The sequence below is a fragment of the Hemitrygon akajei genome, chromosome 9, assembly GCF_048418815.1.
Source record: "Hemitrygon akajei chromosome 9, sHemAka1.3, whole genome shotgun sequence".
Classification (NCBI taxonomy): Eukaryota; Metazoa; Chordata; class Chondrichthyes; order Myliobatiformes; family Dasyatidae; genus Hemitrygon; species Hemitrygon akajei.
In genome coordinates, this window is record NC_133132.1 from 104,500,084 (window position 1) to 104,527,080 (window position 26,997).

The window sequence follows — 26,997 nt, forward strand, 5'->3', positions numbered from 1 at the left end:
TATCCTCTTTATATTTCACTGTTTTTGCTCTTAAACTCACTATATTTGTTTTCTTTTTGCACCACTCATGTATGTATAAAGATCAGGCAATAAATTGGATTAGTCATTGGATTAGTTGGAGAAGCCAGAGGGTGTTGCCTCACTGACTGGAGACCCATGACTATTGCTGTGCCACAGGGATCGGTGCTGTTTGTCATTTATATCAATGATCTGGATGATAATGTAGTTAACTTGATCAACAAATTTGTGGATAACACAAAGATTGGGAGTGTAGTGGATAGTGAAGAAGATTATCAAAGCTTGCAGTGGGATCTGGACCAGCTGCAAAAATGACTGATAAATATCAGATGGAATTTAATGCTGACAAATGTGAAGTGTTACAATTTGAGAAGACAAACAAAGGTACAATCTATACAGCGAGCAGCAGGTCACTAAGTAGAGATATGTAAAATTATAAGCAGTACAGATAGGGTGAATGCAAGCAGGGTTCTACCACTGAGTTTGTGTGGGACTACAACTAGAGGTCATGGGTTAAGTGTAAAAGGTGAAATATTTTAATGAAACACGAAGGGGACCTTCTTCACTTAGAGGGTAGTGGAAGTGTGGAACTAACTGCCAGTGACAGTGGTGAATGCAGGTTCAATTACAACACTTAAGAGAAATTTTGATAGGTACATGAATGGGAGGGGTATGTATGGCTATAGTCCAGGTGTGGGTTAATGGAACTAGGCAGATTAATGGTTCAGCATGGTCCAGATGGTCTGAAGGGCCTGTTTCTATGCTATAGTATTCTATGACTCTATGAAATTATGAGAGGCATAGTTGGATTCCTTTTTCCCAGGGTTGACATATCTAATACTAGAAGACATGCATTTAAGGTGAAAGAGGTGAACTTCAGAGATGATGTGCAGGATTGGTTTTTTATTTTTACAGAGAATGTGAGGTGCCTGGATCACATTACCTAGGATGGAAGTGCAGAGAATGGAGGGATATGATCTTGTGTAGGCAGAAGTAATTAGTTTAGTTAAGCATTTAATTACTACTTTGATTAGTACAGTACACCATCATGGGCTCAAGGGCCTGTTCCTGTTCTGTGTTCTATGTTCTAAGTTTCTTATCAGCTAAAGATAGTATCTACTTTGAAAAGTCCTATGGACAATAAAGTTCAATTATTTAACTAGTAAATATACTTATTGGCTACTTTATTAGATATTATACATACAGAAACAGGATCTTTGGTTCATGTTCAATATTACGTCTTTTTTATACCAAGTCATTATTAAAAGCATATTTATTAATTTATTTATGTGTTACTGGTATATTTATTAATATATTACTAAAATATTTGCTAATATATTAATATGTTAACATTATATCTTAAAAGTTTCACTTTAAATGTATAATGTGGGGCATGACAGTGGTGTAATGGATAGAACCACTGTTTCTTAGCGCCAGAAATATGGGTTCAATCCTGGCCTTGGGTACTGTCTGTTATGAGTTTGCATGTTCTCCCTGTGAATGCATGGGTTCCCTCCTACTGGTGGTCACAGTCACAGAAGGCTCAAAACATGCTTTCTATTTCCTAAGATACAAGAAATACTTCAGAAGCTGGAAATCTTCGGCAACATGCACAAAATGCAAGAGGAACTCAGCAGGTCAAGCAGCATTTATGGAGAGAGATAAAGAGTCAACATTTTGTGCCAAGACCCTTCATCAGGGCAGGAAAGGAAGGGGGAAGAAGCAGAATAAGAAGGAGGGGGAGAAGGAGTACAAACTGGCAGCTGATGGGTGAGACCAGATGATGGTGAAGGGAGCTGGCAGAGGGGAGGGGATGAAGTGAGAAGTTGGCAGGTGGTATGTGGAAAGGGTAAAGGATGCAGAAGAAGGAAACAAATAGGAGAGGAGAGTGGATGACGGGAGAAAGGGACGATGGAAGGGTGCCAGAGTGACATGATTCAGCAGGTGAGGAGATAGTGGTGAACATGTTGCCATATTTACTATTGTATTTATTATTTCAATGTACTCAGCATTGATGGATTCCAGTTGCCCTGATACCATTTCTCCATGACTGCAATTTCCTGGTGAAAACTTTCACCATGCTCGTCACTGTTAGTGCCAAGATCTGAAGGGAAGAAGTCTAAATAGGAATGCAGAAAAATAATCTTTAGTGACATGTTGCACTTCATGGTTTTGCATGCTTGAAGCACGTTGTCAACCAGCTGCACATACGGTAGTTTGGTGCTTTGAAATTGCCAAGAAAAATTTCAACAACATCCTTGAATGCCTTCCACGTGATTTTCTCCAGTCCTATTAAACATTCTTTGAATTGCCTGTCATTGATGACCTGTTTGATTTATGGACCAACGAAAATGCCTTCCTTAACTTTGGCATCAGTTATTCTGACTTGAATTCTGAATTGAAATATCAAATATGGGCAAATTTTAAAAATGGTGCATGATAGGGAAATTTCATGGAGATTTTCATGATTAGCAACCCAAAATCCATAAAATACAGCCAAAAGCATCCAGGAAACAAAATTTTCATTGTCAAGTGAGATTAGGGATTTGTATCTTTGAATTCCATGTTCCCCAGGAAGCTGAGACCAAATCCAACATTTCTGGCATGAGGGTAGAGGAGGAAGGGACATATGAAGTCATATACTGTAGTTAGATTGCACTACAGAACAGAAATGGGACATTTGGCCTATTTAGATTGTACCAACCTGTTCATAGATTAATAGAGCACTATAGCACAGAAACAGAAACACCTACCAACCTACCTGTACACAGACCATGGCCTTTCATACACATCTCAGCCATGTACCTATTCAAACTTCTGTATGTTACAATTGAACTCATATCTACCACTTCCGCTCCATACTCGCAGCACCCTCTGAGTAAAGTTCTCCCCTATGTTCCCCTTAAGTATTTTACCTTTCATCTTTCACCTATAACCTCTAGTTCTGGTTTCACCCAAGCTCAGTGGGAAAAGCCTGCTTGCATTCATCCTAGCTATACCCCTCATAATTTTGTACACCTGTATAAGATCTCCACTCATTCTCCTGGTTCCAGGGTATAACTTATCTCCTAACTTATTCAACCTATCCCCGTTAACTCAGATCCTCAAGTCCTGGCAACATCCTTGTAAATTTTCTCTGCACTCTTGAGCTTATTGACATCTTTCCTGTGGGTGGGTGACCAGAACTACACACAGTACTCCAAATCTGGCCTTACCACCATCAACATCACATCCCATCTGCTGCACTTAATGCTCTGACTTCTCGAGGCCCGTGTTGAGGGATTTTATTATGAAGACTTTTCTATCTAATTCCCATCCCACCCACTTTGTGCCAAGAAGCTGCGGATTAAGTCAAAGGTATGGCTGTGAGAGTAACTAAAAAGGCCCTCAGGAAAAGCTGGGAATACTATTGTGAGTGATGATTCATTCAAGTGCAAATCAAGTAGATTTCTTATGAATAATAAGACCTTAAACAGTAATATAGGAGTCATTGTACGTAATTTGAAATTGCCCCCAGAGGAAATAGGATTACGGTAAAGGGTGAGAGGTAGAGAGAGTCTAAGAAAGTATCTTTTGATCCAGTAGGTGATTGAAATTTGGAATGGACTGCCTGAGTGGGCTGTGAGGCAGACATTTTAGCAACATTCAAGTAAACAGCCTTAATTTTCAATCACCAACTCAAATAAGACTTGATAAGATTATAAGAGGCATTGACTGGGTAGAAAGCCAGAGCCCTTTTCCGAGGGAGGTAAAGGCCAATAACAGAGGATATCATTTTATCATGGGTAGAGGAATGTTTAGAGGAGATGTCAGAGCTAGGGTTTTTACATAGAGAGAGGTGAGTGTATGGAAGGCCCTGCCAAGGGTGGTGAGAGAGGCAGATACATTAAGAACATTTAAGAGGCTGTTGGATAGGTACAAGGCTGAAAGCTATTTGGAGGGATATGTGGAAAACATGGGTTAGATTGATCTTTGAGTAGGTTAAACTGCTGGCACAGCATCATGGGTGAAAGAAAGAAATATGGATGAAAGAAAGAAAGAGGGTTATGAGCTGTGTAGGAGGAAAGAGTTAGATTGATCGAGAAATAGGTTTATATAGGTTGGTACAACATCCTGGGCTGAAGGTCCATATTGTCCTGTACGTTCTATATTCTAAGACAATATTGCTGGTAAATGAGATTAGTTTAGATTATTCCAGCTAATTTAGATGAATTTAGCTTAACATGGACAAGGGAGGCTGGAATGGTCTGTTTCTGTGTTTTATGGCACTGTAACTATAATGTGAAAGGCCCTATTCAGTTCTGCCAATTGGTTTCCCAGGATCACCCACAAGTTAGTATCATCGGCCCATGTGCACAGGTCATGTGGCTTCCCAGACAGGAAGAGGGATTGGGACCAACAAAGTCAATTAAAGAATTAAAAAATGTTCAGCTCTTGAGTCAGGTGGAGCAGAAATGGGGATCTGGGAGACATTGATCTCAGCTTTAGAGAAGTCCAAAGATTCACCTTAGCCCACCTCAATGAAGGAGCTTCTCCTGCAATTGTTTGTTCCTCTCCATAGATGCTGACTGACTTGCTGACTTCCTCTGGCATTTTGTGTGTGTTACTCAGGATTTCCAGCAACTGCACAATCGCTTGTATTTATAATTAACTTCTCTTCTCCATCCAAAATACAGAGATAGTGACTCCTCATTGTACAGGCGAGAAATTCCATGTGTGTGTCAATGAATTACCCATTTATCCTTCTAAACTCTCAAGAAAACAGTCACAATCAACCCAATCTCTCCCCATGATTGTTATGCCATCTCAGGAATCAGTGCAGTGAACCTTCACTGTGATACTTCTGTAGCAAGTCGACCCTTTCTTAGATAAGGACAGACAATTGTACTCAAAGTTCAAAGTAAATTTATTATTGAAGTACATATATGTGATCATGTACAACCCTGAGACTCATTTTCTTATGGGCATTCACAGTAAATATAAAAAACACAGTAAAATCAATGTAAGACCTATAGGATGAACAAACAACCAATGTGCAAATGACAACAAAGTGTACAAGTACAAAAGAAAATAAAGGCAATACATATTGAGAATATGAGATGAAGAGTCCTTGAAAGTGAGCCCATAAGTTGTGGGACAGTTCAGTGATAAAGGGAGTGATGTTGAGTGAAGTTAATACTTCTGGTTCAAGAGCCTGATAGTTGAAGGGTAACAACTGTTCCTAAACCTGGTTTTGTGGGTCTTGAAGCACCTGTACCTTCCTCCTGAAGGCAGAAACAAGAAGAGAGCATGCCCTGGATGGTGGAGGTCCTTGATAGTGCTCCATGTCCTTTACTGTGATAGTGCTCCATGTAGATCTACTCAATGGTAGGGAGGGCTTTACCCAGGAGGTCTAGTCCTGTGGTAATTAAAACCCCATAATTCGTCCCTCCTGATTAGTTAGTCCGCATCCAATCAGGTTTCTGCTCTCCCATCTTGTTTACAATCGAATTCCAGTTCTTACTTAGATGAGACCTTCATCTTTCTTGAAATTATTTTCCTCTAGCTTTATTTCAATGGCTTCCTTCACCAGGCAGTCCCAGAAGCCATTGGTATAGCACAGTAATTTTATGCTGTCTAAGTCAATCCTATGGTCATTGTACATGCAATATTCTGCTACTGCCAGTTTCTCTGAGTAACCCAAATGGACACCTCCTGTGCTCCTTGATGTGGATTCCACCGTGCGTCCAGTCAGCCCAATATATGCTGCTCTGCATTCACAGGGAATCCTGTAAACACCAGCTGTTCTGAGTCCCTGATCATCTGCGACTTGCATAAGCTGTGATTTGAGTTTCCTTATGGGTTTGTGGATGGTATTAATCTGGTATTTTTTCAGGATCCTGGCGACCCTTCCAGAAACCATGGAAACAGGGAAGATAAGCAGTAGCGACAGGTTCCTCCATGTGTTAGGTTTCCTGGTTTTACTGTCGGCACTTTTAAAGGCATGATTAATTTCCTTCATCTTGTAAGAAACTAAGACAATTATGCATGATGTTACTACAGAGTGGGTACAAGGTGATTTGAGAAGCGTTGAGTTGGCTGTTTCATGTTTGGCGATGATAGCATTCAATATCTCCAGTGCCTGATTAATGTCAGTTTTTGGCATCATGTAAACTGCTGTCAGGTTCACAGAGGAGAATTCTCTTGGTAAGCAGAACAGTCAGCACTTAATCAATAGATTTTCCAGGTTAGGGGAACACGAGTGCAATAAGACCGCTGCATCCAAGCACCACATATCATGAAATACACACCCCCAACTTTTGCTTTCTCTAAATCAGCAGTCAGGTCCATCTGGTGTATCAGGAAGCCCGCAGGTCTTACAGATGTATCCGGCATGTGTGGAATGAGCCATGTCTCCGTGAAACACAAAGAGCTGCAATTTCTCATTTCTCTCCAATACATCAATCTTGCCCTTAGGTCCTCAGTCTGGTTCTCCAGTGACTGTAAATTTGCTAACAAGCTGCTAGGCAGAGGGGTCTCATTCATCAGCATTTCAGCCTGGCTCAGAGTCCTCTCTTCCAGCCATAACAATGTACAGTACCTTCATCTGCTTAAAGGTGCCACACCTATATGCTTGAGAGTTAAGTTCTACTGAGTCATTCAGAAGATTGTGAAATCGCTAGTTTATTAAGATGGTTCAAATGTACATTACTTAAAGAGAAATTACATGCGTAGATTGCAGTGAGAGTAATTCAGAAGACTCAGCTCTCCAGAAATGATCTTTTCAAAGTTCTGTATGATTGCAATTCAGTATAGATATTAACAAATTCTCTACATAGACTTAGAAAGAATAATGTAGCACTTCAGCCCACATTATCTTTGCTAAATGCAATACCAGATTAAACTAAATCTCTTCTACTGTACATAGAACATCAGACAGTACAGCACAGTAACAGGCCCTTTGACCCACAAAGTTGTGTTGAACCAATTACTAATCAAGTAGCCAACTAAACTACTCCGCATGCTTACACAATATTTTTTCAGACTGACTGAGTGTTCTGACGCTTTGCTGTCAGATACAGAGTTTGGTGAGGTTTACAGTATAGTGCATGGCTTGGATGCCTAGAAGCCTGGACACAGGACATTTCTCACCAATCGTGCTGATTAAAGTGTCAAGCAAGATTGAAGTCAACGAGGATGAGAGTAGAAGGCAAGTGGTTGTTCAGCGCCGTCTGCCTGTGTTTGACCAGTCTCTCTCTACCTTTCACTCTTTCACTCATTGCTGCCAGGGGAAGGTGCCTTCATGTGACTAATCTCTCTCTCTCTCTTTTGAGACGTAAAGTGCTTTTGTTTAACCAGTCGCGCTCTCTCTATCTCCCCCTCAATGCTTCAATGCTGCCGGAGGAAGGTGCCAGAGTCTTGGACAAGGTTTAATAGAAGCAATTTGTGGATTGGACTTTGTTGCTCATGTTATGATCTATTTCTGTTTTCTGAGTACTCCCTTTTTTACTACTATTTTGATCAGGGTGGATTCACTCTGCAGCCTGCAATCAATGAATGAAATTAGGCAGTACCAAATTGAACTAAACTGAACATTCCTAAACTGTTTCAATGACTCTGTAGTTTGATGTTATATATTCTGTGTTTTTCACTTGTTTTTTGCTGTTTGTGTGATTTGGTCTTTTTCTGCATGTTGGGTGTTTGACATTTTTCTTTGAGCTGGTTCCATGGTGTTTCTTTGTTTGTGGCTGTCCGTGGGAAGGTAAATCTCAGGGTTGTATACTGCACACATACGCTGATGATAAACATATTTTGAATCTTTATTCATTGGACATTTATGTGCCTATCTAAATGTCTCTTAAAAGTGTCTAATATATCTGCCTCTAACACCACACCAGACAGCACATTCCAGCCACCAACCACTCTCTGTGTAAAAAAAGCTTGTCTCTCACATTTCCTTTGAAATTACCCAGTCACACATTAAATGCATCCAATTTCAATCCTGTGAAGAAGATACTCTGTACCTTTGGCTTTAATAATCTTATAAACCGCTATCAAACAACCCAAGTTTTTCCAATCTCTCATTGTAGCATATGCCCTCTAATCCAGGTAGCATCCAGATTAACATCTACTATACCCTTTCCAAAGCCTCATGATCCACATTCATGTGCCTAATTAAAAGCCACTTAAACATTACTGTTGTATATGCTTCCACCACTACCCCCGGCAATCCATTCCAGATACCCACCACTCTCTATGTACAAATACCCGATACACCTTTAAACTTTCCACCCTCTCAGCTTAAATATACATCCTCTAGTATCTGACATTTTCACTCTGAGTAAAAGATCCTGAAAGTGTACGCATCATAATTATATAAACCTATCAGGTTTTCCTTCAGCCTCCACTGCTCCAGAGAAAACAAACCAAGTCTGTCCAACTTCTTCTGATATGTTATGCCCTTCACTCCAGGCAGCATAATGGTGAACCTCTTCTGTACATTTTCTAAAAGCCTCTACATCCTTTCTGTAACGGCGCGACCAGAACTGCAATGTTCCAGATGCAGCCTAACCAAATTTTATACGGCTGCAAAATGACTTCTGACTGTTTCAGTCTGTGCCACAACCAATAAAGCAAATGGGCCACGCACTTTCTTCACCATCCAATCTACTTGAGTGGTCACTTTCAGGGAGCTATGGACTCAAACTGTTTGCTACCGGGGAAGTGAAGCCAAGGTGGCTGGAGTAAGCTGAAAATCATATCCATACTCAAGTTGTAAACTCAGCCAGTTCTATCACCAGCATAAACCTCCCACCATCCACCATCAAGGATATCTTCAGAAGGCAGTGCCTGAAGAACTGTCATCCGTCATAAAGAACCCACATCATCGGGGACATCTCTCTTCTCATAATTACCAATGAAATGAGATTGGAGGTGTGGCTTGTAAAGGTGCCCTGCCCTATAAAAAAATGCACACAAAACCAGGTTATTCACAGAGCCTGCTCTTCTCAAGAAAGCTCTGTTTATGTGCACTATTCCTCAACCAAACAACTTTCAGAGGACCCTATAAGACGAAGTGTAGAGCTGCATGAAGCTGGAAACAGCTTCAAAAGCATTTCTAAAGACGTGAGTTTTCTCAGTCCACATTAAGAAACATTGTTTATAAATGGAGGAAATTCAGTAGGAGTGGACATCTGTAAAGATCACTCCAAGAGCACAACGTGCAATGCTGAAGGAGGTGAAAAAGAACCCAAGGGTAACAGCAAAAGACCTGCAGAAATCTCTAGAACTTGCTAAAGTTTCTGTTCATGGTGTTCACTATAAGAAAAACGCTGAACAAGAAAGGTGTTCATGGAAGGACAACATAGAGGAAACCACTGCTCTCCAGAAGAACAACGCTTTAAGTCTCAAGTTTGAAAAAAAAACACCTGGATGTTCTACAATACTTCTGGGACAATGTTCTGTGGACAGATGAGATAATAGTTGAACTTTTTGGCAGAAGTGCACATTGCTATGTTTGGAGGAAAAAGGGCACTGCACACCAACACCAAAACCTCATCCCAACTGTGACGCATGGCAGAAGGAGTATCATTTTTGGGGCTGCTTTGCTGCCTCAAGGCCTGGACAGTTTGCAATCGTTGAGGGAACAATGGATTCAAAATTGTATGAAGACATTTTATAGGAGAATATCAGAGTAACAATCTGTCACCTGAAGTTGAATAATGCAACAAGACAATGATCCTAAAGATAAGAGTAAATCAATAACAGAATGGTTTAAAAAGAAGAAAATTTGTGTTTTGGAATGGTTGAGCCAAATGGATTCAAAATTGTATGAAGACATTTTATAGGAGAATATCAGAGTAACAATCTGTCACCTGAAGTTGAATAATGCAACAAGACAATGATCCTAAAGATAAGAGTAAATCAATAACAGAATGGTTTAAAAAGAAGAAAATTTGTGTTTTGGAATGGTTGAGCCAAATGGATTCAAAATTGTATGAAGACATTTTATAGGAGAATATCAGAGTAACAATCTGTCACCTGAAGTTGAATAATGCAACAAGACAATGATCCTAAAGATAAGAGTAAATCAATAACAGAATGGTTTAAAAAGAAGAAAATTTGTGTTTTGGAATGGTTGAGCCAAATGGATTCAAAATTGTATGAAGACATTTTATAGGAGAATATCAGAGTAACAATCTGTCACCTGAAGTTGAATAATGCAACAAGACAATGATCCTAAAGATAAGAGTAAATCAATAACAGAATGGTTTAAAAAGAAGAAAATTTGTGTTTTGGAATGGTTGAGCCAAAGTTCTGACCTTAATCCTACAGAAATGTTTTGAAAGGACCTGATGCAAGCAGCTCATGCAATGAAGCCCACCAACATCCCAGAGTTGAAGCAGCTTTGAAAGGAGGAATGGCCTAAAGTTCCTCCAAGCTCATGTGTGGGACTGATCACCAGTCAGCCAAAAAGTTTTGTTGAAGTTATTGCAGTACAAGGGGCACACACCAGTTACTGAAAGCAAAGATTCACATACTTTTTCCAACAAATACATTTAATATTGAATCATTTTTCTCAATAAATAACTGAACATTTTGAACCAAATGAATGTTTTGGGGTTATTTATTTAATTGGATTTTCTTTACCTAGTTTTAGGACTTGCATGAAGAGATCATATTTTAGGTCATATTTATGCAGAAATAGAGACAATTCTACAGGGTTCACAAACTCTCTAGCATGACTGTATGCCATCTTCTCATTATTACCATCTGGGAGTAGGTATCGGAACCAGAATTAAAATCAGGTTGATTGGCATTGACATATGTTATGAAATTTGTTGTGAGCCTAAAGACCCACACCCGAAGTTTTAGTTTCTTCTCTTCCACCGTCAGATCCCTGAATGGTCCATGAACACTACCTTCCTATTCCTCTTCTGCACGATTTATTTATAGCATCATAACTTTTATGTTCTGCTGCCACAAAACAACAATTTTCCTGTAACGTGACAGTGACAATAAACCTGATTCTGCAGCTGAACCTGAGATAGTCCATCATATGTAGGTGAGCAGTGGAATCTGGAGGGAGTTTATGTTAATGTGGAGAGAACAAGTAGAGGAGCATTGTTAATGGGCACTTGAAGGTCCACACACTACTGAGCCCGTACACATCAGGTGAATCTGCGGTAGAGAAGATCAAAAACTTAAAATTCCTCAGTGTTATCATTTCAGAGGTTTCTGTCTGGGGTCCCACGTGTGACTGTCATTATGAAGAAAGTACAACAGTGCCTCTACTTTCTTAGAAGTTTGCAAAGATTTGGCATGTCATATAAAACTAGGACAAACTTCTATAGATGTGCCGTGGAGAGTATATTGACTGGTTGCATCACACCTGGTATGTAAATACCAATGTTCTTGAACTAAAAATCCTTCAAAAAGTAGTGGATACGGCCCAGTCTATCATGGGCAAAGCCCTCCCCACCATTCAGCACATCTACATGGAACACTGTTGCAGGAAAGCAGCATCCATCATCAAGGACCACAGGCCTTGCTTTCTTCTAACTCCTGCCACCAGGAATGAGTTACAGGAGCCTCAGGAGCCACAGTACCAGGTTCAGGAACAGTTAATACTCCTCAACCATCAGACTCTTGAACCACAGGGGATAACTTCCATCAACTTCACTCACCCTAACACTGCATTGTTCCCACAACCCATGGACTCCCTTTCAAGGACTCTTCAACTCATGTTCTTGATATTTATTGTTAGTTTGTTTATTTATTATTGTTTGTTTATTTATTATTATTTTCTCATTTTGAATCTGCACAGTTTGTTGTATTTCACACACTGGAGTTTATCCATCTTGTTGAGTGTGGACTTTCATTGATTCAAGTGTGTTTCTTTGTATTTACTGTGAATGCCCACAAGAAAATGAATCACAGGGTTGTATATGGTGAAATATATGTACTTTGATAATGAATTTACTTTGTACTTTGAAGGCCACAGCACGCGCGTATACACACACACACACACACACACACACACACACACACACACACACACACACACACACACACACACACACACACACACACACACACACACACACACACACACACACACACACACACACACACACACACACACAAGGCAATTGTATGCCATGAAGTCTGCAAAGGACTTTTAGGCCCCTTATCTAAGAAAGGATGTGTTTGCATTGAAGAGAGTCCAGATGAAGTTCACGAGAATGATCCCAGAAACTAAAGTGTTGATGGATGAGGAGTCTTTGATAGTGCTGGACCTGTACTCACAGGAATTAAGAAGAATGAGGGTGGGATCTCATTGAAAACTATTAGATATTGAAGGGCCTAAATAGAGTGGACATGGAGAGGTTGTTTTCTATAGTGAGGGAGTCTAGGACCAGAGGACACTGCCTCAAAATAGAAGGATGTCCCTTTAGAACAGAGATGAGGAGGAATTTCTTTAACCAGAAGGGAGTAAATCTGTGGAACTCATTACCACAGACAGCTGTGGAGGCCATCATTGGGTATATTTAAAGTGGAGGTTAATAGGTTCTTGATTAGTCAGCATGTCAAAGGTTATGTGAAGACAGCAGGAGAATGGGGTTGAGAGGAATAATAAATAGGTCATAATTGAACAGCGGAGCAGACTCAATACGCCAAATGGCCTAATTCTGCTCTAACTCCTTATAGCCTAATAAGTCACAAAAGTTGTGCTATATCATAAAATATTTAGCCCCGTCCAGCTTATTCAGGTATCACATTTATTGGTAAATAATTCTGGTACCTGGTGTGCACTCCTGATGAGTTTCCTCACTATCTCCTTTATTGTTGGAGAGTCCTCTCTTGGCGGATGAAAATACAAATCAATATTGGTTTTGGTCTCCAATCCCTTTATAACGTAAGGCCACCCCAGGTCTAGGTCTGGAGCTTCTGTATCAGACTGGACCGGCCAGTAGGTGCCAGAGGAAGAGCCATCTGTGGTGTCTTCAAAAGTATTGATACTTATCGGAGGCAGTTTTCTAACATTTTCCTTGATAAAATAAAGTTCCTCCTCCGCCAGGAACTGGCCTTGCCCTTCCTTGGCGAGAAATTCTTCATAGCCAGGGATACCTTCGTCCACTAACTTATCAATAGCCAACCGATACCATTCCTTATAATGGGGTTCAATATACTCAGTGGATTTGAATTGATCACCCAGGGAAGAGATGTGGGAAGATAAATTCATGTTGATGGATGTTAACATAGAATATCCAGGGTTGCCTATTACAGGAAGAGAAAAACAATTTTATTATTCTGTGTAACAACAGGGAAGGCAAACCAGCAACAAGTAATGAAGCATCTTACAATGACAACCCTTTACAAAATCTGGCACCATGGTAACATAGCGATTAGCGTGATGCTGTTACAGCTTGAGGCACCAGAGTTCAGAGTTGAATTACCCCACCATCGTGAAGGAGTTTGTACATTCTCCATGTGGCTTTCCTCAAGGTGCTCCAGTTTCCTCCCACAATCCAAAGATGTACAGGTTCATGGAATAATTGGTTACTATAAATTGTCCTGTGATTAGGCTAGGGTTAAATACATGGGTTGCTGGGCAACGTGACTCGTTGGGCTGCAAGGGCCTGTTCTGCACTGCATCTCTAAATAAATAAACAAATTCCTTATAAAGAAATGTTTTACCTGTAAACAATGAAGTGAAATGACTGCTGTAAGAAATATTTCATGCCCAAATTTAAAAGAAAATAAAATGGCTGATTTCAGATAATTAAGGATTGAAGAAGTACTTGTCAAAGCATGTTTGAATCATCAGTGCCTGTTTGAATTATACCAGCAGTTTCAATGAGAAGTGTTGATTGTTAAATGTATGGTAGCCAATGAATGTATAGGTTCCCAGCATTGCAGCACAGTGCAGGCCCTTCGGCATAATGATGCTGTGCCAAACACAATGCCAACTTAAACTAAAACTCTTCGACCTGCACATGATCCATATTCATTGTCTAACTAAAAGCCAACTCTGCCATAGATGGTTCCAAACCCGGCTGCTTTCACTACCACCCCTGGCAGTTCATTCTAGGTACCACCACTCGCAAAAAATCTTGCCCATACATCTCCTTTAAACTTTCTACTCTGTTGTCTTAAACACATTTCCTTTAGTATTTAACATTCCCACTTCAGGTAAAAGATTCTGTATGTCAACCCTATTTATGCCTCTTATAATCATATAAACTTCTATTGGTCTCCCCTCACCCTCTGCCTCTCCAGAGAAAACAATCCAAGTTTGTCCAACCTCTCTTGATAGCTCCTGCACTCTAATCCAGGCAGCATCCTAGTGATCTCCTTCCATACACTTTCCAAAGCCTCCACATTCTTCCTATAACGGCACAACCAGAACTGAACACAATATTTCAGGTGCTGCCTAACCAGTCTTATACTGCTGCAACATGACATCCTGATTCTTATAGTCAGCGCCTCAGCCGATAAAGGCAAGCATGCAACAGCCTTTCTTTACCATCCTATCTACTTGTGTGGCCACATTCAGTGGACATCTTCATGAAGGCAGTACCTCAAGAAGGCGGTATCTATCATGAAGGAGCCCTGCCTTGCCCAGTTCGGTATCATGCACAAATTTCAAAGTTCAAAGTAAATTTATTATAAAAGTGCATATATTCATCATATTCTACCCTGAGATTCATTTTCTTGTGGACATTCACAGTAGAGCAGAGAAATACAACTGAATCAATGAAAACTACACACAAAGACTGACAAACAATTAATGTTGTAAAGACAAACTAACTGAACAAATTATAAATAAACAGACAAACAGATAGATAAACAGTTAAACAGATAAATTAAATTATACTGGGAATGAGTAATAAAGTCTTTGAAAGTGAGTCCATAGGCTATAGAATCAGTTCAGAGTTGAGTTGAGTGAAGCTATCCATGTCAGTTCAGGAGCCTGATGGTTTAAGGGTAATAACTTTTTCTAAACCTGGTGGTGCGGAACCTAAGACTCCTGCACCTCCTTCACGATGGTAGCAGTGAGAGGACAGCATGACCTAAAGATAGAAGTGATACTGAAGAAATTGTAAGAACATAGAATATAGAAAACAGAACATTACAGCACAGTACAGGCCCTTTGGCCCACGATGTTGTGCCAATCTTTTAACCTACTCTGAAATCAACCCAACCTTTCTCCTACCTTACCCTCTATTTTTCTAATAGAACATAAAACAATATATGTTAACAATTACAGTAAATGGCCTGGACAGATATGTAGATAGGTGGCACAGTAGCTTGACATCTCCAGTGACCAGGTTTCAAGTTTGAGCTCCGGTGATGTCCATGTGGAGTTTGCACGTTCTCCCTGTGACTACATCGATTTTCCCTGGACGCCCCAATTTTCTCTCACTTCTCAAAGACATTTTGGCAGCAGTTAATTAACTACTATATGTTAATGTCAAGGGCCTCTCCCACCTATCCCATGATCTCTTTGATCTCCTACAGTCAGGCAGAAAGTATCATAATACAAAATGTCAGGCGTGGTAACAGCTTCTTCCCCTTGGCTGTGAGACTTCTGAATACTCTTGCTACCACTCATTACACGTTACTTATAACAGTGTTGGGAGTATTATACTGCTGTATATTATACTATATGCCATATAAAGTATGCACTTTATGTCAACTTGTACATTTACAGAATATTTTAGCCACCTGTTAATATTACTGTGTTAATATTATTTTAAATTTTGTACATGATGTGTTTTGCACAGTACATATATCACATACATGGTCCCAGAGGAACATTGTTTAGTTTAGCTGTATACGTGTGGACGGCTGAGTAACAATTAACCAGAACTTGAATTTGCAAAACTAGGTGACAAGAGAATTGGTGGGAAGTTGATAGACAGGTGAAAGGCGATATGGAGGATGCAGCAAGAAAAGGTTTAAAATTCTGCGCTGATGAAACAGAATGCTGCCACCACAGAGTCTCAAGTTGAACCAAACCTCTGAGAGCTGGACTCTTTGTTTGTACAGTGTGCACAGACAATGCAGTAACCCAGGCTGAACACAGCCCTTGAAAGTCTAACTCTCCTTTGTACAGACTTTCTTATCAAGCCTGGGAACCAAGGTCACCAAGACAAGACACAGATATTTCCTATAGTGGGGGAGTTTAGGACCAGAAGTCACAGCTTCAGAACAGATGTATGGACGTCCACTTGGAACAGAGCTGAGGAAGAGTTTCTTTAGCCATATGGTAGTGAATATGTGGAATTTATTGCTGCAGATGGCTGTGGAGACCAAGCCATTGCGTGTATTTAAAGTGGAGGTTCACACACAAAATGCTGCCTGGCCTGCTGATTTCCTCTAGCATTTTGTGTGTTGCTCAAATTTCTAGCATTGCAGACTTTCTCTTATTTTTAAAGTGGAGGTTGATAGGTTCGGGATTAGCCAGGGTGCCAAAGATTACAGGGAGAAGGCAGGAGAATGGGGTCGAGAGGAATAATAAATCAACCATGATGGAATGGTGAAGGAGACTCGATGGGCCATATGGCCTAATTCTGTTCCTATGTCTTATGCTCTATGATGCAAATGAAGATTCTAGAGCAAAAGTGACCTTTTGTCTTTATGCGTAGTTTTTCATAGATTCTATTGTATTCTCCTGCGAATGCTTGCAAAAAAAAATGAATCTCAGTGTAGCATACCATGACATATACAAGGGGTGATTGATAAGTTTGTGGCCTAAGGTGGAAAGAGTCAGTTTTAGAAAACCTAGCACATTTATTGTTCAACACAGTTCCCTCCTACATTTACACACTTAATCCAGTGATCGTGGAGCATATGGATCTTGGACCTCCAGGAAGTGTCCACAGCAGGGGTGATTGACAAGTTCATAGCCTGTGGTAGAAGGAGGTGAGTTATACAGCTCCCCTTACATGCACATGCAGGTCAACTCTTTGAGTGATTATGCAGAAAGTTTGAAGTTAATAACTCATATCAGTTAATAACACATAGGGGTGATTGATAAGTTCATGGCCTAAGGCAGAAGCAGATGAGTTATCAACTTCAAACTTCCTGCAGGAATAAATAAAATGTGATTGAGGAATGAGTGGCGATTGTCAAAGTCTAGTTAATCAGCGATGACACACATTACAGGGAGATTGCCAGGGAATTGGAGATCCTCTATAAAAAACATAGGATTGATAGGCTGAAATCCCTAATTTTCTCAAAAGAAATAAGCTCAAATTAAATATGGGCTCTCATTGAGTTAGGAAGTTATCCAATACAGAAACAGGCCCTTCATCCCATTATCTCCATCAACTATCAATGCCCTAGCAATACTAATCCTATTTACCACCAGTAGTTGTGTGCCCTTTTATGCCTGTCTACAATAAGTTTCTCTGCATGATCGCACTAAACTGAATGAGCTCCTATTCTGAGTCACAAACTTCTATATATGATGCAGCAAAAATCAACAGTTTGATGTTTCGAGCCTGGACCCTTATCAGGACTTGATGAAGAATCTCAGCCAGAAGTGTTGATTGTTTATTCGTAGATGCTGCCTGACCTACTGAGTTCTTCCAGCATTTTGTGTGCGTTGCTTACGATTTCCAACATCTGCAGAACTGCCTGAGTTTAGAACTAAGACTCAAGTTTCAGGGTGCATTTACTATCAAAGTATGTTTGCAGCATACAACTCTGAGATGATTTTCTCCAGACAGCTACAAAACAAAGAAAACCATGGAAGACGTTCAAAGAAAAAAAATCAGCCCCTCCCTGTGTGCAACAAAAAACAAATCATGCAGTTGACAACAAGAACATCAGACCCCAAAACCTAACTAAATGGTTCCTTAAGGTTATTATAGCTGGGGTGGTAATGGGAATAAGCTCCTTCAACTTATTAAATGTTCCCAATGGCATGCCCCTCAAATAGCTTTTCTAACAACCAAGTCCAGCTCTTGGCCTTCACCTGTGGCTTAGCTACTAAGCCCAGTGGAATTGTTTCTACTGACAGAAGAAGAAGAAGAAGAGGCAAAGACTGGTTACTGGCACCTTAAAACAGTCACTTCAGGCAGATGTGGCTCGTCAGCCATGGTTAGCATGTCATTTAGGAGAAGGGAAACTAAACTCAAACATCTGCTGCCTTGTGGCTATAAGCACTCTTAGGAAAGGCTTCTGGAGTAAACTCTGGGAAAAAAAATCCAGACTTGGCGTCCCTAAAGCTGTGCTAAATTGAGTTCAACATTAAGTGGCAACTCCTGCAACACCTCTGGTGCCAAACTGTATCGGTCTCTGCCATTCCTTTGGGTTAGTCAATTGTGTTGAGAGGGAAAGCTTGCTACATAGGCAACAGCAGGCTCTCCATATCGAATTGCCCAGGCTTGCAAACCTAGACAGCTAGCATACAACATTCATGGTTGACTCTGAGTAACAGAGGCCTCAGAACTAAATCAATACTTCATACTAGCTCAATGCACATTAATGATCTGATACGTACGAACAGTATGCAATGCAAGTTTTTAAGCATGCCTCGGTACATGTATCAATAATAAACCTATTTCAATTCCAGCATCAAATGATTTTTCAGTGTTTCTAGTTGCCTTATTAGGGACTGGTTACATGGAACTAAGTCCATCATAATTAAAACTGTCACCAAACAAGTCACTTGCAAAGGTATGTCCATTTCTGTCACGTAATTGTACTGAAAACTAACTCATGCCTTTTTATCGAATGGACTAGATTACTACAATACATCTTTTAATGGCCTTCCAAAGCAATCTATTGACAAACTTCAACTCATGCAGAACGCCCTTGTTAGACTTTAACCAAAACCAGACTGAGGGAACATATCACTCCCATCCTAGCTACTCTGCATTGGCTTCCTGCATCTTTTAGAATTGATTTTAAAATTCTCTTAACAACACACAAAATGCTGGTGGAACACAGCAGGCCAGGCAGCATCTATAGGGAGAAGCACCGTCAACGTTTCGGGCCAAGACCCTTCCTGTCGACGTTTCGGGCCGAGACCCTTCCAAGTAAAATTCTCTTACTTGTTTTTAAAACTCTTAATGGTCTGGACCGGAGTCCATAACAGAATCGTTCTCCTTCTATAATCCTGCTCAAACACTCAGATCTTCTTCCACCGGTCACTTAAATTTAAGCTATCTCCCTCAAAAGTTAATTGGCAGATTAGCTTTTTTGAACTATGCTCCTAAATTGTGGAATTCAATACCAAAAAACTAAGAGGGATCCAGACTCTGTTGACAGTTTTAAATGCCAGCTCAAAACCTATTTATTTAACCTTGTTTTAACATCTTTTTTATTTTATTTTCATGTTTGCACTTTGAACTACATCATCTACATGAAAAATGCTCCATAAATAAGCTACTATTATTATTGTAACACAATGCTAAAGCGACAAAATTAAAGGTCTAACATATCTGGGTATAACAAGAATTCCGCTGTATTATAAAAAATTGGCTTTATTTATCACATGCATATCAAATATCGAAACATACACTTTTAAAGCACCAGCTCAAAACCTATTTCTTTAACCTTGCTTTTAACTGACATCTTTTTGTCTTTTATTTTCATGTTTATTTTTATTTATTTTACTTTCATTTTTGAACTTTATCCCATTGTAAAACACTTTGAACTACATCATCTGTGTGAATAGTGCTCTAGAAATAAGTTATTATTATAACTTCTGACGACAATATTGTGGCAATGTTCACGCAGAGGGTCGAACGACCCCAGTTCACACAGTTGTGAAGCCACTTTGAACACACTGCCTCAGTGATGTACCTGTGCTATAGTGACTCGCGGTCTCATTTCTGTCCCTTGCATCTTCTGGGGGACGAGGTAAATGAGATTGTTTTGAAATGTTTTTTTTTTCCAAAGGAGTCTTCCTTTAATCATGGTGGAAAAAAAATGCCGCCAGGGACCCTGGACCCAGAAAGTTTGAAACTTTAACTTACTTTGTGAAGTTTGGAGAATGCGGACCTGCCGAGAGAGTTTGATGACCTTTTCCCCTGTTCTCCTTCCTCAATCGACCTCGCTCTGCAGCAACATTCTCCGCGACAGGTTAACAAAGTGAAAGATTAGGTTAATTTGTCGATTGGGGCACTCCTCTGGAACACAAGGGCGGGGAAACCAGTTCTAACATGAAACTGTACGTTAACGCGCTGCATATCAACCGGCGCATGAAGCTGGCCAGAAGTTATGCAAAACCTGTTTAATTTCTGTGAACCGCCCTTTCGCTTCAATTGGGCAGAGCACAGTGCAGGTATTTTCCAATCTGATGCATATGAGAGGGAATGACCTCTGTTGATGAGGTGAAAGAAGTGCGTAATTGTGTAGACAAAGGAAATTTTCATGGCATGTTTTATTACTCACGCAAATAATGAATAATGTATAGGCGCTGAACTATCTAATCCCTCTCTCCCACACACACTTTTCCACAGGTGTAGTACATGCACACACAAGCTTCTGGAGATCCAGAACAACACACACACAATGCTGCAGGAATTCAACAGGACAGGCAGCATCTGCGGAGGGAAATGAAGAGCCGACGTTTCGGCCCTTCATCTGGACTGGAATGGAAGGGGAAGAAGCCGGAATAAGAAGGTGGGGGAGGGGAAGAGGTACCAACTGGAGGGTGGGAGGTGAGGGAGAAGGCTTATAATACAGGTACTCAACCCAGCCCCACTCACAAGAACCCAGCATCGGGTAAGCAACACTTAAACAGAGAAAAAAAAACACCAACAGAGGCAAACTCATTGCTGCCCCTCTCCATTAGGATAGACTTTCTCATGGCAAAATCACAGCACAGGTATGTTGTTGTAGTATTGGGCGGCAGATCGATGGATTTGGTAAACCCATTGCCTCACTGCTTTGGAGACCAGTGCCTTGTACTTACCTAGACTGCTTTCTGTGCAGAGCTTGTGCATTCTCCTCATGACTGGAAGGGTTTCCTCTGAGTGCTTCAGTCTCCACCTACATTCAAATAAAAATAGTGTGGCCTCTGTGAATTATGCCTGTTGTGTGAGTAAGGGGTTGAATCCATTAGGTCATAAATTACAGGATCAGAATTAAGCTATTCAGCCCATGGTGTCTACTCCACAGTTCAATCATGATTGATTTATTCCTCCTCAACCCCATTCTCCTGCCCTTTCCCAATAATCTCTGACACCCTTACATTTCAAGTATCTATCAACCTCTGCTTTAAATATACTCAAAAGACTTAGCCTCAGCAGCTGTCTGTGGCAATAGATTACACAGCTTTACCACCCTCTAGATGAAGAAACTTCTCGTTTCTGTTCTCAAGGGACGTCCCAGTATTCTGGTCCTAGACTCCCCCACTATTGTAAACATCCTCTCTACATCTACCCTATGTAGGCCTTTCAATATTCAATAGGTATCAATGAGATTCCCCCCACAGTGAGTACAGGCCCAGAGTAATAAGAACTCCTCATTCCCATGTTCATTCTGGTAAATCCGGGTGGCAGTTGACGAAGATGTTGGATGATTATAAAATGGGATAAGCTTAAATGAGTGGCTGATTGTTGGTGAGGACGATGCCTAGAAGCAGATAGCTCCATGTTGAGTATCTGCATGACTTTAAAATACTGCAGTCATCCTCCTTTAATTTGATTTATTCTCTACAAGTTCAATTAATTTAATTTACATTGTTTATTACCATGCATTAACATTTATAATATGCATGCATATTTCATTTCAAAATGAATCTAATTCCATCAATTGTACATTCCTTTCCTCATTTTCTGTCATCAATATATCTATGTCACCAAGATGCATATTGTATCATGTGTTACGAACCCCGTAACTGGGTGTCTTACCAACAAAGATAGGAGTATCCGTTGAAGTCTGATGATACTATTTTTAACAGTATTTATTAGTAAAAATACACAAAGATAATATCAATGCAAATATACAGATAATATACGTCATCAATACTAAACATAAAAGTGCGGGTATAATAATAATCAATAAGAAATTAGCTCTATCGTTGTCTAGGGGGATAATGAATTGTCCGATGGAAATATAAAGTTCAGTTCAGTTCATGCAGGCTGCAGTAGTTGTTGTTTGTGGTGTTGCAATTGTTGGAGAGAGAGAGGGAGAGAGAGAGAGAGTAACAGCTATTGACTTGCCGACTTTCCTTTTATGATCTTGATCCGTCGATGCGTTGTTGTTGTGGCCATTCACGTATGACCCCTCCGTCCTTTAGCTAGACCGGTCCATGGAGGACTCGTCACCCAGGCAAGGGTGGACACACACACAAGCCCCCACCGGTCTCGTAGCGTCTCTCCTGGTGCGTCTGAGGGGTGTTCCCCAGACCCTACTTTTATCCCCACTCACGGGGTCTCAGGTGTCAATCAGGTTGGGATGATGCAATCCCTCAACCAGACCACTCTGGTTGCCCCCTGAGGGGTTTCAATGAATAGAACAGTACTCAATACACAATTCCTTCTTCAAGAGACAATAGGAAAAAAGAGACAATAGCAGTAATCTCTCTTTTTGTCAATAGGAGACATTCCAACCTGTGGCTTCTCTCTCATCAATTTTTCATGAGCGTTGTCAATAACAACTGCCCTTGCTGTTATCTCTTTCATTTCCTTGGTATCAGACCCGAAATAATAGCGATTTTGCGATTCTCAAAAAGGGGCGGGCGACTTTGCACCCTTCTGCCCATCAGAGTTGCTCCTCATTCGTAACACGTCACAAATCAGCAGTTCACTCTGCACAGTCCCGTAAGACAGACTCACATCAGATCAATGCTGTGAAGCGGCCTACTATTAACTATATACTTTCCTCTTACATTTGACTTCCCAAGGTGTAACAGCTCACACTGCACGGGATTAAACTCCATCCATCACGTATCCGCCTATAACTGAAACTGATCTATGCCATGCTGTATATCTTCTAACAACCTTCTTCACTGCCCACAGCTGCATCATTTTTGTTTAGCCTCCAAACATACTTAATAATAATAATAACTTATTTCTAGAGCACGTTTCATACAGACGATGTAGTTCAAAGTGCTTTACAATGGGAGAAAGTACAAACATGAAAATAAAACTTAAAATAAAATTAAAATAATGTTAAAAATAAAAGTCAAAGACGTTAGTTAAAAGCAAGGTTAAATAAATAGGTTTTGAGCAGGAGTTTAAAGCAGTCAATAGACTCAGTTGCATCCCTTATAGTTTTAGTTATTGAGTTTCATGGTTCAGGAGCATAGTTCAAATGAGCTGACCTACCAATTATCTTTTGAGAGAGATTGTTTAAATTTAAGAGACTGGCAGAAGAAGACCCGAGAGCTTAAGCGGGATTATAAAGCAAAACCAATTTTGTGTTGTACGGACCCAGATCATTAAGAGCTTTAAAAACAAGTAAGAGAACTTTAAAATAAATTCTGAAAGGTGCAGGAAGCCATTGTGCAGAGAAGCTAGGATGGGAGCTAAGTTTTCACCAATGTCATTTATATCCTTTATGTTATTTGTATTGTGGGGCCATGGTAGCATAGCAGTTATCATGATGCTATTACAGCTTGGGGCATCAAAGTTCTGAGTTCAATTCCAGTTCCATCTATAAGGAGTTTGTATGTTATCCCCGTGAATCACGGGCTGTTCCTCTGGGTGCTCCAGATTCCTCCCACAGTCCAAATATGTACCAGTTAGTAGATTACTAGGTCATTGTAAGTTGTGCTGCGATTAGATTTGTGTTAAATAGGTGGATTGCTGAGTGGTGTGGCCTGTTGAGCAGGAAGGGTCATTTCCATAGCGTATCTCCAAGTAAATAAATCACAAACAACAGAGGTCTGGGCACTGATCCCTGTGGAGCACCACTAGTCACCGACCCCAGCCAGAATTAAACCCTTCCACTACTAACCTCTGTCTTCTGTGGGCAAGACATTTCTGAGTCCAAACTATCACTATTTATTTAATCACTGTGGATCACACGCATCTTTCTAATAAACCTACCATAGGGACCTTGTAAAATACCTTGCGAAAGTTTACATCATTTTCATTGCTTACAAATACTGTTTTATTGAAGATGGTTTTGGTAAAAGTTTACCTGACCTGGGTAGCCTGCTCTATACAGATCCAATGTTGTCATTTAAACAACTCTGTGGGCGGCACCGTGGAAGTCCATAGTGGGGGTATTCCCTACTGCCACCGGCGTGGGATGGCGAGTCTGTCGGGACCCTGGGGACTTGTGGAAACTGTGGTGATTTATTTTGAACTTACAGTCCTTTAACATCTTGGACTATTTTTACTGTGCCCATAGTCTTTTTTTTTAATCAATTATGCTATTGTTTGCACTGTTGTAACTATATGTTGTAATTATGTGGTTTTGTGCAGGTCTTGTAGCTTTAGTTTTTAGTCTTGTTTTTTGTCTGGTGGATTTGGAGCTCCTTTCCAGGGAACGCACTAGACGGTAGCGCGATATTAATATGCAGTAGCCTCTCCGGACTCTGGATTAGGGATTGCCAAACATTACATGGATTTTCTGGTGTAGTCTGTTTTGTCATATGCTTTTGTGATATCATTCTGGGAGAACGTTGTCTCATTTTTTAACTGCATTGCATATGTGGTTTCTAAATGGCAATAAACTGAATCTGAATCTGAATCTGTTTTGAGCAAAAAAAACTTCTGTAGTTTGCATCTCACAGTTTGTCAAGCTTCAGATAGTGTACGCAATTTCACACATGATAATAGAGATTAGAGGTGAACTTGCTGAAGGCTGGCTTGCTGATGGAAGCCTAAGTACTGTTGCTCATTATCCACCAAGTATTGACAAGGTTTTAACCAGGACTTGTTGACATAGGGTACTCTCCCACGTGAGCAATTGAGGAATCAATTTTTAAGTGCATTACCACATTGCCCATTTTGACTCTGAATTATGGAAAGCATTGATTGAGTTAGTATGAACTCTGCACATTTTTTCAATAGATCTGTCATTCTGGTATAAGATGGTAACAGGTATAGCCATGATAAGAGTGGATAGCCATTGTCCTTTCCCCAAGGGTGGAAATGGCTAATACAAAGGGAAATAATTTCAAGGTGATTGGAAATAATGGGGGGGGGGGCGGTAGGTGTCAGAAGTAGGTTCTTCACATAGAGAATGTAGATGCACAGAATGTGCTGCCAGGCGGGTGGTAGAGGCAGATACATTAGGGGCATTTAAGAACCTCTTAGATAGATGATAGAAAAATAGAGAGCTATATAAGAGGGAAGGGTTAAATGGAAGTTAGAATAGATTAGAAGGTTAGCATGGCACCATGGGCCAAAGGACCTTTTCTGTGCTGTAATGTTCTATGATTTGTAAGGACAGAAAGTTTAAATTTGGCCCAAAGCAATACATAAAATTGTTTTAGTGTCATTAGCTCTGTACAGAGCAAGCTACCCAGGCCTGGTAACCTCTTAGCTATGCCATCTTAAAGCAAAAAGTATTGTGAACAATGTTAATGATGAGCTCAACTTCAGCAAGACAAGGTCCCTCATGCTGGGTTTAACAGGAAGATAAGATGGATGTGATCCATGGCAATTGGGTAAGTTGGATTCAGAATTGACCTGCGCAGAGAAAACAGAGATTAGTAGCTGAAGGTTGTTTTTCTGGCTGGGGATTTGTGACTAGTGGCGCTCCCCAGGGATTGGTGCTCAGACCACTGTTGCTTGCAATATATATATATAAATGACTTGTGCAGAAATGTAAATGCATTGGTAAATATGTTTGCAGACAACACAAAAATCGGTGGAGCAACGGCAGTGGAATAGTTATCAAAGGGTACAGCACAATATAGATCAGTTACAGTTATAGTGCATAGTATAGAATCCTGTTCAGGCAGGACAGTGGTTACAAATGGAGATGAAAGAGACAGCACATGCTAGAACCTTGAATAACAAGCTGATGGAGGAACTGTGGGGGGAAATGAATTGTCCACAATTGAGTTTGAATCCCTGCATCTGGATTGGAAGCAGTTAGGGAAAATGCCCAGTGTAAAGGAGGAAAGGGGAGGTGAGAAAGAGGCTGGAGGAATCCTTTAGGTTCTTGCTTATCTCTCTCAAGCAGCTGTTTCCAACCTTTACTGTCCCCTCCTTCAAGCTCACTCTATCTGGTTCATACCTCTTTCCTCTGTCTGCCTCTATCTATCATCCATCCACCTCTGTCTCCTAACTCCACCCATATTTCATACCTCTCCTACTTCACATACCTGTGTGTCATCCCACCACAGTCCACTAACCATCTCCAATCCTTTCTCACCAATATCCTTCTTCACTTTAAGCTTACCATCTCGCTTCTCCACTCTCATTGGATCATTTCCACTGATCTTCTCGCCTCTCTTCTCTGAGTCTTGATGCAGGGTTTCACCCTGAAGTGGCGACAATTCCTTCCCCTCTACAGGTTGACCTGTAGAAATCCTCCAATTGCTTGCCAGACCACAAGACCATAAGAGCTAGGAGCAGAATCAGAGTATTTGGCCCATCGAGTTCTTTACACCATTCCATCATGCCTGATTTATTATCCCTCTCAACCCCATTCTCCTAACTTCTGTAACCTTTGACACCCTTGCTAAACAAGAACTTATCAACCTCTGCTTTAAACATTCCCAAAGAATTCCACAGATTCACTGTTCTTTACCCTCTGGCTAAAGAACATTATTCCTCTTTATCTCCATTCTACATTCACTCTGTCTAGGCCTTTCCATATTCAAAGTTCAAAGTAAATTTATTTATTATCAAAGTACATACATGTCACCATATACTATGGTGACATATATACACGTTGATAATAAATTTACTGAGATTCATTTTCTTGATTTCCCACTGAGAACTGGCTCATGGACCTGCGGTCTCCTCCTCATGAAGTCAATAATCAGCTCCTCGGTCTTGCTAACATTGAGTAAGAGGTTGTTGATGTGGCATCACTCAGCCAGATTTTCAATCGCTCTCCTATATG

General features: G+C 40.5%; 1 protein-coding gene across 1 annotated transcript in view; it reads right to left on the reverse strand.

The window, feature by feature from the left end:
* The window catches only part of fam83b (family with sequence similarity 83 member B), a 38,001-nt gene extending 17,861 nt beyond the window's left edge, over positions 1-20,140 (reverse strand). The window contains exons 1-2 of the mRNA XM_073056707.1: positions 19,995-20,140; positions 12,803-13,278 (exon numbers count right to left, since the gene is read on the reverse strand). Of these exons, the coding sequence (XP_072912808.1) occupies positions 12,803-13,261 (459 nt within the window). The 5' untranslated portion in view covers positions 13,262-13,278; positions 19,995-20,140. The remainder of the gene's footprint in view (positions 1-12,802; positions 13,279-19,994) is intronic.
* Positions 20,141-26,997: the final 6,857 nt, after the last annotated feature.